At 45.3% G+C, this 14,226-nt stretch overlaps 1 protein-coding gene across 1 annotated transcript in view; it reads right to left on the bottom strand.

Annotated features, from left to right (window-relative positions):
- The window catches only part of SLC24A3 (solute carrier family 24 (sodium/potassium/calcium exchanger), member 3), a 148,515-nt gene that overhangs the window by 8,477 nt on the left and 125,812 nt on the right, over window positions 1-14,226 (bottom strand). The window contains exons 11-15 of the mRNA XM_009330134.1: window positions 11,899-12,059; window positions 11,037-11,313; window positions 9,252-9,418; window positions 7,376-7,490; window positions 6,395-6,507 (exon numbers count right to left, since the gene is read on the bottom strand). Of these exons, the coding sequence (XP_009328409.1) occupies window positions 6,395-6,507; window positions 7,376-7,490; window positions 9,252-9,418; window positions 11,037-11,313; window positions 11,899-12,059 (833 nt within the window). The remainder of the gene's footprint in view (window positions 1-6,394; window positions 6,508-7,375; window positions 7,491-9,251; window positions 9,419-11,036; window positions 11,314-11,898; window positions 12,060-14,226) is intronic.

The raw sequence follows: 14,226 nt of genomic DNA, 5'->3' as shown, positions 1-14,226 counted from the left end.
CATGTTTAATTGGAATTTCCTTCTTGGATCTTTTCTGAGACTCCTAAGAAAGCATCCTTGGTTTGCTCTCTATCACATGATTCACTTTGCAGAGGGTACACACCCTGAAGTATGCAACACGGAGTGCTGCACATAGACACTCAAGGTATTAAGCAAGAAATGCAGGGGTTATGGTTGGAGAGGATTCCTGTATTGTTAGGAGCTTTGGAAGGGACCAGGCACTTTTGCTCTACTACAGTATAATCATCCCAGTCTCCCTGCCATGAAACCAGGGAGCAAATGCACTCAATACATGCAAACTATTCCAGGAAGCTGGAGGGACTAGTTAGTAGCTTCAGTGTGCACCTGCTGCTATGCTCATCCATAGGTTTTTGGGATCAGCCAATAAATTAATCCATTAATACCTGCCAAGCTGTATACTGCTGCTGCAGTGATACCAGCACATCATGTTGCAGATGCTAATGTGACAGCTGGAAAGAGTTACTCCTGCATCCCAGAGCAGGAGGAGGAGTAACATCTACAGAAGAGAAGGGTGATGCTGTGGGAAGCATGGACCCCTGCAGACACTCAGAGTCACCACCCTGTTGCTATCCTGGACCTTAATGTTTGCCCCGATGACTGACAGATCCATTGAACCTATCCTCCCTCTTCCCTCAGAGGATTTAAGGTGGTCTATATGCAGATACCTGGGCTAGAATGGGGCAGGGAACAGGTACACAGATGTTGGCTGTGAGGAGATGAAGGCCAGCTTTGTCCTGATGTCATAAGATTCATCATAGTGCCTTGGAATTAAAACAGTGACTAGCAAACTGGTCAGCGAGTAGCAAAGCAGTGACGCTTGCTGTCTCCACATGTGTTTTTCGAGTGTCTGCTTCCCTCTGGATTCTCTGATGCCTAACAAGGCTTGTGCTGGGGTTACTCCTTCTCTCTAGCTGCCTGTTTGCATGAAAGGAATGTAGTGTCCCTAAGACTTCTAAGTTACTGTCAAATTTTGCTGAAACTGGCTGAAGTTATCAGGCAGATGAGTGATGGATAGACATATGATTATACTCCCAAATGCTGATGTGAACAAATGAACCTGGCTGTTTATCCTTAGGCTAAAATTCCTGTTCTCTAAAATACTCCTGGCTGATGTCTGGTTTACAGCTTCACATCCAAAAAAAGATTCCAGAGTGAAGCAACTGGATGGAAGACACGGAGCAAATGTCCTTCCACTCTGGATTTGCCAGGGCCACTGGGGAAGGATGCTTACAGGATTACAGAGTCAGCAACATGTCCAGGACTCAGAGCTGGAAGAGATGAGAAAGTGAACTCTTTCAAAGGTCTCTCTACGTCCAGAGGGATGCTGCTTTTTCTCCGAAAGTCCTGCTGGCATGCTAGATTAGCTATGGTTGATAACAGAAGGCCAGAGCTCCAGCAGGAGGGTGGCCAAGTGACCTCTGAGTAGTGGAAGTGGAAGCTCCAGTGGGAAGCACAGAGGAAGGCAGAGTTAGTGCCTGGACATTATTGGGTGTCCAGAAATAACAAAGACTCTTAAAATAATAAACATATAGTTGGGTTAGAGACTAGATATTGTAGAAACAGAAGGGATCTGATGTGGAAGCTGTTTGATATGGACTAGATCTGCCTTTTGATGGGAAAAAAATCATTGGCCTGGCCCAAACCAGGAACTGTGGGACTGACAACTGAGTTGAAGGCAAAGGGTGAGGGCAAAGGAGGACCTTTTCTTCTCTGCACCAACGCTAACATTTTCCTGGAGAAGCATGAGATGGAACATTCTCTGGCTTGGGTTTGGACTGACTCCAGTCAGCACTGGAAGGAAGAGAATAAAAATCCAGTATTGCACATTGATGATCACACCGAGACAGACCTGGTTCGTGGTAATAGATACACACAGGTGAGGCAGGGTGAATGATATCGGAGACCGGTGCCCTGGAGCATACAGTGGTTTTGCAAAGCGCTGCCTGGTGGGCCAGCTTCGTACATCACATCATGTGGGTGCAGCCCCCCTGTTCAGGCTGGGGCTGTGACTGCCCTGCAGTCTCCACTTGCAGTATACCCACATCCTACAGGAAAATGTTGCATTTAAAGTAGGAAAACAGAAGAAGGGGAACGTCCTTCTATAAAACAGATGACAGATGCTTCCAAGATGCAGCCTGAGAAGCAAAAGATGGTCTTCCATTCCTTTTTTGTAACAAGAAAGGAAGAATAAAATAAATAATAAGCTGAAACATCTACCAACAATGGACCTGGGAAAGGGGCAGTCAGAAGTGGGAGAGTGCGATTTAGCAATCCAGCACCAGGATGTGTCTGAAGAGATTCACAGTCTATTTCCAGTTCTGCCATTTACCTACTGTGTGACGCCCAGCAAGCCCATTAGTCTCTCTTTGACAGGTCTCCTCTTGCTCTTTTCCTGTCTTACCTATTTGATCACAAGCTGTATTTTTACCCCTCAGGCACTATCTCATAGAGTGAGCCTGTTTAAACAAGAAGTCCTGATTCTGCATGGGGCTTCTTGTGTTTGCTGCCAGGCATAAGACAAAACTAGGCAGTAACCAGGACCTTGCGGGACAACGCTTTCAATATATCGATGCCTCACAACCAGCCACAAGCTTGCAGGCTGCATCTCATCCAAAGCTCTCTGCTTACCTCAAATCAAGAAGCACCATCTGTAAAATGGGCTCTGAAACACCCATTTGCCCTTAGGGAGTTTAAGGAAAGCTCAAACACAAGCTCATCCTACAAAGGGTGCTACAGCAGCTGAAAGTGCCATTAAGCAGTAAGACTGCTCTTCACATTCAGAATGAAACCCCATAAATCTCCTTCTGGTTGGGAGCAGCTGCTTGGCTGGTTAGTGCGTGAAGCCACTTTACCGCATGTGGCTGAGAAAGTTCAGAACGAGCATAATCACAGAACACCATGCTGCCACATGCATGTGCACACTGCAGCACAGAGGGAGACAAAAGGAAAAAAAAGAAGGGAGCAGATCCTCTTCTCCATTTCTGCATGGTAACATGCCAGAACTCTTTACACCAGCATTAACAGGGAGCAAAATTTGGCCACAGGGGATTCTGAGTCAGGCAGCCTGGAACAAGAGATACCTGGGGATTTTACAGAGTATGATATTAGAGAAATACCATACTCTGGAGCAAGCCCTGATTGCTTAGACTTCCAGAAAAATAAGGCTGGAGGGGGCTTCTAGGAGGCTTTTCTGCATTAAAGCTTAACTTTCAAATCACACAGTCTACTTTTTTTGGCTTCCACAAAAGCTATTACTGCCTTAACAGCTTGTTTATTAAAATGCATTTACCCTCTACTTTCAGCAAAAGCTTAACTTTGCCACAGTCCTCTTATATTAAACATTCTGAGGAGGCAATCATGGTTTTGGATAGCTATGCAAAAGTAATCACGATCAAGCAAGCTCTTTTTCTCTTTTACAGATCTCTCCTTCCCTCTGTACACAAGACAGGGGCATCACGATGGCTTTGAGGAATTTCTCTTTTGGAGGAGATGCTACAAAGACAAATTTGGGTCCTGTCAAATACCAAAGGAGCAGTACTAAATTGTGACTATTAGCTCAGAAATTACCCAGTGCTTCTGACTCACAGTCATACCTAGCAGACAAGCAGGTTGGCCTGAGCCTGTGAACCCCCACCCAGTGAGCAGGCCTTGCTTGTGCAAGCAGCCCAAGGCTTAGCCCTACAGACCTCAGGGAGCAGGAGCAACTCGTCTTCTGCCCCTGCTGACCTCAGTGCCAGGCACATCAGCAGGGCTCCCTGAATAACAAACAGCACCTTGCAGCTCTTAATGCTGTCACCAGGCTACACCTGACCCAGCTAACTCTAGCCTTTTCTGGCAACTTAGTAATAGTTAAATAATTAATCACTAATAATGGGGGAGATGGGGGGGGGGGGGGGGGGTGTGTGTTTGTGTGTGATGTCAGCGGCGGCAGCCACAGTGTAACCAGAGCCGTAAGCTCTAGGAGAGGGGGGGGGGGGGGGGGGGGGGGGGCTTGTTTTGGTTTAATGTCCAATTATCCAAGGATTTGGAGAGAAGTCCAGGAACTAAAAGTGAAAACTAAGGAAACTCTCTCTGCTAATTGTGGGGCTGTTTCCAAGACTGTCTTTTCTAACCATGTGATCACACTGTACAATGAACATTTTGGGTGTGCAAAACAGTAGTGACATTGTTATGCCTCCATGAAAGCTGGCTGCTTCTGTTCAGCCACTTGTTTTCATCCTTTTCTGCAAAAATATAGATGAACTACAGATAAGCTGCTCATTAAAGAAAGGGATTTTATTCCTACAGCATTGCTTCCTTTTGTCACTCCTACATTCAAAGAGGAGGGAAGATCCAAGCAACTACAGGCTGGTCAGCCTGGCCTTGATCCCTGGGAAGATGACGGAGCAAATAATCCTGGGAACCACTTCTAAACATATGAAGGGCAAGAAGGTGACTGTGAGTAGACATATAGATTTATGAAGGGGAAATCATGTTTACCCAGCCTGACAGCCTTCTATGATGAGGTGGACTTGCTGGATGAGGGGAGAGCAACAGATGTTGTTTATGTTGACTTTAGCAAGGCTTTTGATACTGTCTCTCAAACATCCTCATAGACAAACAGAGGAAGAACAGACTAAATAAGTGGACAGTGGAGTGGACTGATAACTGGCCAAACCATTGTGCTCAAAGTCCAGCTGGAGGCCAGTCACTAGTTGTTTACCCCAGGGGTCAATACTGCTTAATGTCTTTACTAACGAACTGGATGATGCGGCAGAAGGCACTCTCAGCAAGTTCGCAGCTGATACAGAACTGGGAGGGGTGGCTGATGCACCAGAGGGTTGTGCTGCCATCCAGAGGGACCTGGACAGGCTGGAGAAATGCGCAGGCGGGAAACTCATGAACATCAACAAAGAGAAATGAAAAGTCCTGCACCTGGGAAGGAATAGCCCCACGCATCAGTACATGCTGGGGCTGACCAGCTGGAAAGCAGCTTGGCAGAGAAAGACCTGTTGATCCTGGTGGACACCAAGCTGAAGTCCACAATGCACCCTTGTGGCATGGAGCACCAACAGCATCCTGGGCTGCATTAGGAGAAGCGTTGCCAGCAGGTAGAGGGAAATGATCCTTCTCTGCTCAGCACTGGTGAGACACATCTGTAGTGGTTGGTCCAGTTCTGGGCTCCCCAATACAAGGAAGATATGGGCTTACTGGAGTGAGTCCAGTGAAGGCCCACAAAGATGATTTAAGGGACTGCAGCATCTGACACACAAAGAGAGGCTGAAAGAGCTGGGACTGTTCAGCCTGGAGAAGAGAAGATTCATGGGGATCTTATCGATGTGTATAAATAGCTTATGGGAGAGGATAGAGAAGGTGTAGCCAGACTCTTCTGAGTGGTGTCCATTGAAAGGACAAGAGGCAACACAATTTTAAATACAGAAATTCCATTTAAACGTAAGAATGCTTTTTTACTGTGAGAGTGGTCAAACATTGGAACAGGCTGCTGAGAGTGGCTGTGCAATCTCCATCCTTGGAGGTATTCAAGACCCAATTGGACATGGTCCTAAGCATCCTCCTTTAGCTGACCCTGCTTTGAGCATTGGGTTGGGGAGTAGATGATCTCCAGAGGCACTTGTCAGCCTCTACAATTCTGCGATTCTCCAGTTTTTTAACTTTGCATTTACTCAGTGATTGTAATCAAGAATCTTTCCTCTGTCCTACACTGCTGTCTGAGTGTTGTCCAGCTAACAGCAATAGCAACAGCGACTTCCCTCTGGGACTTCACGGCGGCATCTGCTCTTCCTTCTCAGAAGGGAGCTTGCAACAACTCTGGGGGCAGGGGGGTGGGTCTTTTATCATTTGGGAAGGACGGTTTCATTGGTGTTAGGTAGGTTTTCTCCAACAGGAAAGCTCTGCAGTGTTTCCTGATGGTGGTCATGCTCTGAAATATCTAGTTATTTAACAGCTTCCTTCATCTTCCAGTGTGTTAACAGTTCAGTAACGCTAGAATTTTTCTTACCAAAAGCCCTACAGGTCTGCTCTATCCTTTACTTTCCACCTATGTCTTTATCCCCCCGTCTTATTAAAAACAGGATCATTCTCCTTATTTGGAATATATTCAAGTGTGTGAAAATACAGTACACTCCAGTGAGTTAGCTTATTTCAGCACAGACTGCTGCCTTTAAGGAAGAAAAGGAAGTACTTGTCCACCAAAGGATGGGGAATGTCCACTGACAATTAAATGCTACTTCTCCCAAATTGTAACAGAGCAAAACTATTTGTTTCTTCAAATCCAATCCACAGAATTTTGGACTTCATTTTTTTTTCTTAAATAGGTCTGTTTTAGAAAAATAAATAAATAAGAAAGAATCATGTGAACAAATGTAGGACTTACGTATGATCCATAATTCACCGCTAGGGTCTGCAAAGCCCACGGGAGGCCTAGGCCAATTAAAATATCAAAAACATTGCTTCCGATGGAGTTGGACACAGCCATATCCCCCATACCTGCAGGAATGGAAACCATGTACAATCAGACATGTCTCAGAAAAGTCTTTCAACTTTTAAACAGAAATACATTAATCTGAGCTAATCCAGACAATTTCTACGGATTAAGGCAGAGTTAAGGTAGATCCACCTCACCCCATCCCTTCCCTTTCCCTGTTGCCCTCCCCCACACACAAGGCTAGCAGAGTTGAAGGGGCTGAATCCAGCTTCCAGGATCATCTGAGAACTTCTCTCAACTAATCCTCCACTGCTGTGGGGACCCTGGCCACTGGCTGTGCTGGCTGTGACCTGCCGGCACTCTTGTGCCATGCTCAGTGGGGCTTTTGATGCTTTACTGTAACGATGACACATGAGTTTCTACACTGGACTGATCAGATTAGGTCTTTGTGTAGTCTAATAAGTAGCCGGTTGTTTGACACCAATGAAGAGCCACTGGTTTTGTTCCCCAAAGCAGTACTGACAACCTTCTTTTTCTCTTAAAACACCTGTTGCTGGAGTCACAAGGGGGAAAAAAAAAAAGTTTTCCTTAAAAACAGTAGTATCTTCCAGTCCTTATGACTGTGGAGAAAAGCTAGAAAGTGACCTGAAAGACCCTTATGCCATGTTCTAAACAATTCTGTACCACCAATATTTAAATTAATAAAAATGTTGTGACTTTTGGGGAAGGCTTGAAGTTGACAATAGTGCCAAAACTTCTTCCACACTGTCATTAAGAACCTGTTAGCTGCTTTGCAATAGCAACATGATTAATTTCCTTCTTTGTTCTTGTTCTAAACTGCAGCCTCAGGAAAAGGGCTCTGTGTGTTTTCACATTCAGGACACAAGGAAACACTTCCATAGCAGTATGACATCTCTGTGATGAACCTACCTTGCCTTGCTACGATAAGGCTTGCCATGCAGTCCGGCACACTGGTTCCAGCTGCCAAGAAAGTGATGCCCATGATCACATCTGGAATTCCCAGTGTGTAGCCAATGATTGTCACCTAAGGAGAGGAAATAAACTGTCAAGCTGTTTACAAAAATTAAAATCAGAGACCAGCTTGGCCCAATTCTGCAAGACGCTGTGAGACAGAGTTTATTGCTTGGTGCAAACTCACACTTTCTTTAAAGAGAAGCAGTGACAGGCTTTTTTGGTATATTCATCACCTGGCAGAGGATAGCACTGACCTGCTATGTACCCTCTTTGGTTAGCTGCTTCACACCTTTCATCCGCAATTTCCTGACACTAACCTGGAAAAGAGACTACACAGTGGCCTACTGTGTAACAGTCTCCTGATCTTGGCTGAAGTTTGCAGACATTATTATATACAAATAATAGCTAAGCAGACACTAAAACAACCCCATGGTTCATTATACTATGAAAATGCCATATACAGGGACATATCCCCAAGTGTCTGCAAACAATTCCTATTGGCAGAGAGGAGATACCTTTAATTTCCTCTTTCCTTTGCTATGCAGTCTATGATAAACTAGCACTCTTCAAATTAATGAATATTTTTGAATTTTGGATGCCTCTGTCTAACGATGCCCATTTCCTATTAGCCACATTTAATTGCTCTTCTGAACTCTGTGCAGCATACTCCAAGAATGTGAACCATATGTTAAAAGAAGCACAGTGACCCTGTGGGCTCTGGTATTTCAGCTATGGAAAGCTGGGATAGCTTTTTTCTTGAAAAACACCTCATTCTTGAAGATGAAAAGCAGAAGAAAACAAGTAACTTTCTATTTCCTGTTCAGGATAACATGGGTTATTGAAAACAAAACAAAATAAAAACCCCTCTTCTGTAACTGCTTTGATTAGTTCGCAGGGAAAAGCCAGGCATTCATTTTTGCATTTAGTACAAGAATTAATTGTGAAGGCAGTGAAGATTTTTTTGTTGCCTCCCCCTTCCCAGCAGGGACACAGTGGCCAGTGCTTTAGCAAGGTATCTCCATGCTCTTCAGGTCCCATGCCGAGACAGATCATGAATTGTGCGCTCCATCGCAAGTGCAGCAGCCCAAAACCAGGCTTCCCTTGTTAAGATTCTCTACTGATGCCAATGCCCCATCACTGTCTGATTCTGCTTAAGAGTACAGACCACCCCAAAAGGAACACAATCCACGCTGCAGTATTACTGTAATCCTAATAAGGACAACTTACACCTTTCACGTACACATATCATGTAATGAGGCCTCCAGCAAGCTAACAGGCTCAATGATCCAGCCAGTGCACAAAACTTCTCCCAGGCCAACTATGCTTGGATTCCCTTGTGTTCATTTTTATTCATCCCCTTCTACCTTTAGGATAATGAGGTAGAATTAAGTTCCTGTTGACTAGAGTAGTTGTGCAAGAATTTGGCTGAATGCCGTGCTTTTTTTCATGCTGAGTTCAAAACAACTTTGTCTCTCAAGCTTGCTTGCTCCAAGAAAAGGAAAAGCTATTGAGGCCAGATTCTTAATAGCATCAGGGCCTCTTTACACTGCCCTGCAGGACAAGGAGGTGTTAAACTGGTGCAAGTATAATTTTTTTCCATGTTAAAGAATCTGGGTGAAATTCCAGCCCTGAATCAAGTTCAAAGACCATGGCTACTGGCCCCTAATTTTCTTCTCTCAGTGTGGACAGGTTTAATAGAAATGGAAGCAGGCTTAAGATTTCTCATTTAAAAATTCAGGTACGTAGAACTTTCTACACATTTCTCTAAGATGACAAAAACCACTTCTGTTGCCTCTCCCAGGCTGTGGTTTCTGCTTTAATTGGTACGTACCATCCACACCATCATGTAGGAGAAAGCTGCAATCCAGAGGGTAGAAGAAGCAAAGGTAACCATGAACCATTTTTCCAAGTTGGGTTTGTTACAGTTGGGCACTGTGAAGTACAGGACAAAACTCAATGGCCATGTGAAGAGCCACTTCAAGATTTCTATCTTGCCAGCTGTAAAACAAAAAGGAAACAGTCATAATTCTAGTCTGCTTTAGTCCAGAATGTTATTATTTTGTTAATGTTAACAAGCAAGATGCCAGGGACACCTCAGCCTAAGTGCTATTCAAATAGATAATGACAAGACATTCCTTGTTCAGAAGATCATGGTGTGATGGCAGAAATGGGAGAGCAGAGAAGGGCACAGGGAAGGAATATGAAGTGCCTCCCTCAGAGCTGGTTAAGTATTGGATCAGAGCACACCTGCTACCCTTCCTTGGTCAAGTTCTTACAGGTACCACATAAAAAGCAAGTTCTAGAAAGAGATCTGATCCATCTTCAACGACCTAATGGGAGGGTACAGAAAAGATGGAGCCAGGCCCTTCACAGAAATGCACAAGGAAATTTTAAGAGCCAATGGACTCAACTTACAATAAGGGAAATTCAGAGTAGATGCTACCATTAAGTTGTGCATTTTCTTTTTTTTTTTTTTCCTACCACGAGGGTGGTCAAACACTGGAACAGGTACCCAAAAAGACTGCGGGATCTCCATCCTTATAGATAATTAAAACTCAACTGGATGCAGCCTTGGGTAACCTGCCCTGAGCAGGGGTTTGAACCAGAGATCTCCAGAGGTCCATGCCAACCTTTCCGATACTATGAATCTAGTGTCATGGTCCACAGGACATCTAAATTACTCTCTTCAGGCTCAGTTTTTTTCCTTACTCGAACTACAGCTATGCTGTTTGAGTGAGGAGATCTGAACCGGAGTTCCCAAAAATGTATCTCACCTGTAAAGGGCAGGGCCAGTCCCTACCGTATTCTGGCTTGTCTGCAACACAGCAGATCTTGCCAGCTGTGGCAAGTGTGAGTCAAAGGTAGGGCAGGGATACATTATAATCATCCCGGGACTAGAGCCCTGATGGGGTAAGAGGGACTTGGCAAAAAGGAGATCTCCATCCTGCAGGCGCAATGCTCAGCAACCTGAGGCACACGTGGTTTTTCACAAGTCATATAGCTGTTCTGACTTTCTAAGCCCTCCAGAAAGAGTGAGAAGACACTGTGGCTGTGCCTAGTTAACAGCAGGAAGCAGAGGCACCCAGGACCTTCTTTTGTCGCCGCTCCGCATCAGCACCACCACTGCCTTGTCTCTGTTAGCACTACACCTTACCACCGAGGTAAGAGCGCACCTCATTTCCCAGCAAAGGTAAGGCCCAGACGCAGACGCATCTGACCTGCATTCAGGCACCTTGCCAGCGGCACCACCATCCTCAGCTTCCTCCGCAGTCAGCAGAGAGAGAGGCGGGCCTCTCCAGAGGGTGACCCAGGTTTTGGGGGTAGGAACCACGCCATGGAGATTGCTGCCTCTCCCCTCTGACTGCAGCAGCAGCGCCAGGCAAATGCATGAGCTGCAGCAAAGGTGTGTCCAAGCCCATGTGTCTGCATCCTGAGAAGTTCCTGCTGCTTCCCAGTTCCTCTCATCTTTTACCTGTGACCAGGAACTACACTGGGAGGTGCAGGCTGATGGGAGCTCTCAAAGACACTTCTACCTCAACACGCATCTGTGATGCTTTCTGGCATATCCAAACTGAGTTTTGCTTTCTGGAACAACACAAACCCAGGAGCTTCTTACTGGGTAGGTCAAAAGGTGTGTATGGCCCTCCATGGTCATCATCCTCATCATCTTCTTCCTCTTCCTCATCATTTTCGTTGTTCTCATTATCCTCATTCTCGTTCTCTGTCTCGTTCCCAGCCTCAGCCATGTCTTCATCCCGCCGTGTGCCATTCACACCCCGCTCGGCAGAGTTGCTGGGGCCTGTTCCATTCTCAACCACATGCTTGACAGGTATTTTGATTGCTACTTCTGACTCACCATTGGTGTAAGTCCTGCTGTTGATCAGCCTTTGTCTCTGTAAATACAGGCACAAATTCTAGCTCAAAGACAGATATTTTTATATTTTATTTTTTAAAGAGAAAGGAAGGAACAGAGAAAGAGATGTGCAGAGTTCTTCAAAAATGTGGCTTTAAAAGCAAAAGGGATGAATTTTGATCGGGTATAACGTGATGCTTGCTTGCAGATGACTAGATAAATCTCACAGATACAACTTTTATAAGAGAAGGACCAGTGGCTGTAGAATTGACTGCGGGAGTACTCCAAGACCAGGGCCAGACTAAGTGCAGACTCAGTGGAGTATCATATTATTAAATAAGTGCAAGCAATATTAATGTCAGATCAATCCAGGGGGCACCTCCTGTGAGCAATAGCTACAGGTAACATAACCACATAACGACTTGAAACTTTCTCTGCTAAAATCTCCATGGGGACAGATAGCAAGGGAAGATTTAGTAAAGTCAGTGTCAGAAGGATAAAATCTGGGAAAATGCTATCAGGGATCCAGAGAAAACACAAGAGTTCCATTTCGACTCAAACACTGCTACAGGAAAAGGCCAATTCAGAAGAACAAGGGAAGGTGGGGGGGAGATAAAAGACATACCTCATTGATTAACATGCGGCTGGCCATGGAGAGACGTGTTTTGGGAGGGAAGTGGCTGGTTATCATGATCCGGAGCCCAGCCTCAGAAAATGAAAGCTGGTGGGGGTAGGCAGACAGCAGCTCATCCACCATGATCACTGAAGCTTTACGGTGGAAATTTCCTGCAGCCAAGGAACAAAGAGAAATTGAGGTCTTCTTCCAGCAGTCTCTCTCTCTCTGCCCTACGTGGCTCTCAGAAGAACGAACCTGCGGGTTCCAGAAGTCCTTTGTAAGAACCATTCCTTCAGCTACCACCATTCAAAATATGCCTCCTCTGTCCTTAATTTCTGTCTTTAAATAAATTGCCAACATGGTATCTCCACTCATGCTCATTACAGAGAATTAAAATCTGCCCCGTGCAGTTCATCATAGGCCTGCATTAGGCAGATCACTGCTTCCACAGCAGCTATTCCACCATGCTGTGGTAAAGCTGTGTTAATTCCACAGTTATAATCCGCACTTCTGTGAGGACATTGGCCTTACCCACCATTAACTACACACGGGGCTGAGGAAATTGTCACTGTGTTCCTGCGGGGTATCAGTGCAAATGAAAAGCAGGCTCCTGCATCCTGGGCTCGCAGCTCATGGCTGGGAAGTGCCATCAAACCTGGCAGCAAGTGCATGTGCCAGTCCATGGGGTACAACGCACAGTGCAGGAGCAAAGGAACAAGGAGACAGGGGCAGGTACCTGAATCGCGGTCCCGCTGGGACACAGTGCCACTGCCCATTACCTCTGGGGTGACACAGTGCCAGTGTCCATTCTTTCTGTGCCTGGATGCTACCTTGCGCTGTGAATTCTGGGCCAGGACTGGGACTTGGCAGCGGGGAAACGTGAGGTCTTCCCCGACACATCTCTGCTTTGGTTTATTAAAATCAGTGCTGAACACTGGCAAATGTTTCATGGCATTATTATTTATTACCATCACTGTTAGTCTTACAGAAGAGTATCTCCTCGGCCTTAGTGTCACTTTTTTTTCTGACTGAGAAAGTTTCCAAGGATTGGGGTACATAAGTGGGGTCATCCATATTAAAAAAAAAATAATCAAAACAGCCAGACAGCTTTTTCTTGTGACTTTTTCCATGCTGGCATTTCCTGCATGGCCCTTGGGGGAACTGCCCCAAACACAGAAATCTTTCTGCTTGGTTCTTTTTGGTCCTCTATTCAGAAAACGCCTCAGAAAACAAACGGTAGTATCTGAAACCCTCAGGCAACCTGTTGCAATGGGTGCTGCTTGCAACCCCATGCTACTGGCTGGTGTGCACAGCAGCGCCACTCGCCTGTCTGGGCCGCTGGTGGCCCACTGCCAAGTAAATACAGGCACAATCTGCAAGAAAATGAAGTAATCCTTTTGTCTTCCTTCCTCAACCAGTTTGAGTAACGGCAAGTGTCCAAAACAAAAAATTACCAGCAGCTGAGCAGTGTCATGCAAAGACACATTCTGAAGAGATTTAAACCAAAACCCACATCAGAACTGCCTCATTTGTGCACAACCCTGAGGCCACCGGGTAAACCTAGATGACTAAGGCCTGAGTTTATGCTTACTGAGTTTTACCAGTCTAGCTTTACTGGTACAAAATATAGTCATCTCGTCAGCACAGTTTCGCTGTTGAAAGCCCCAGGCTACAGATAGCTGTTCCCATAAAAGCAACTTCCCCAAATCAGAGTGCACAGCACGCACAAAAGCCTTCCCTCAGCAATAGGGTAGTAACACGATAGCTGGCCTCTGGTAGACTCAAAGGGTTTGATGTCAGCAAATAAACCCCTCTACATTTCATGTTTAGCTGCGTCCTGTATACAGACTATGTCTTTCAATCACTGTTTGCAGGAAAAGAGACCTATTTTTGTTAATTTTTTTTTTAGTCCAGTGAAACAAAAAGGGCAGCCCATCTGTAGTCAGAGACCAGGATAGAGCTCCTTCTCCAGTTAAACCAGTGACTGGAGGGAGGGGATGTTATTCCTGAGGATAGGTGCATATAAATCCCAAGCAGTTACTGCACATGCTTGTTGACTGTTGCAGAGATAAAAAAAAAAATTATCTTCTGTAAATACAATTTAGCACATGCTTGCAAATGCACACATGAAGCTACTGCTGCTGAGCTATGGAGCGGGTGAATTTTTTTTAAGCTGAAGAAATACAATCATTTCTATACGTGATCGTGACTAAAGTCAAATGGGAGCATATTTCAGCCAAAGTGAAATCCACTTAAAGATTATGTACACGGAAAAGTTGTGCATGTTCAAGACAGCATGTGCAGTAAGAGCACGCTACCTAGACCAACACAGAGTCC

The sequence above is a fragment of the Pygoscelis adeliae genome, unplaced genomic scaffold (genome assembly GCF_000699105.1).
Source record: "Pygoscelis adeliae isolate BGI_AS28 unplaced genomic scaffold, ASM69910v1 Scaffold188, whole genome shotgun sequence".
In the NCBI taxonomy this organism is placed as follows: Eukaryota; Metazoa; Chordata; class Aves; order Sphenisciformes; family Spheniscidae; genus Pygoscelis; species Pygoscelis adeliae.
This window is presented reverse-complemented; position numbering and strand designations above follow the sequence as displayed.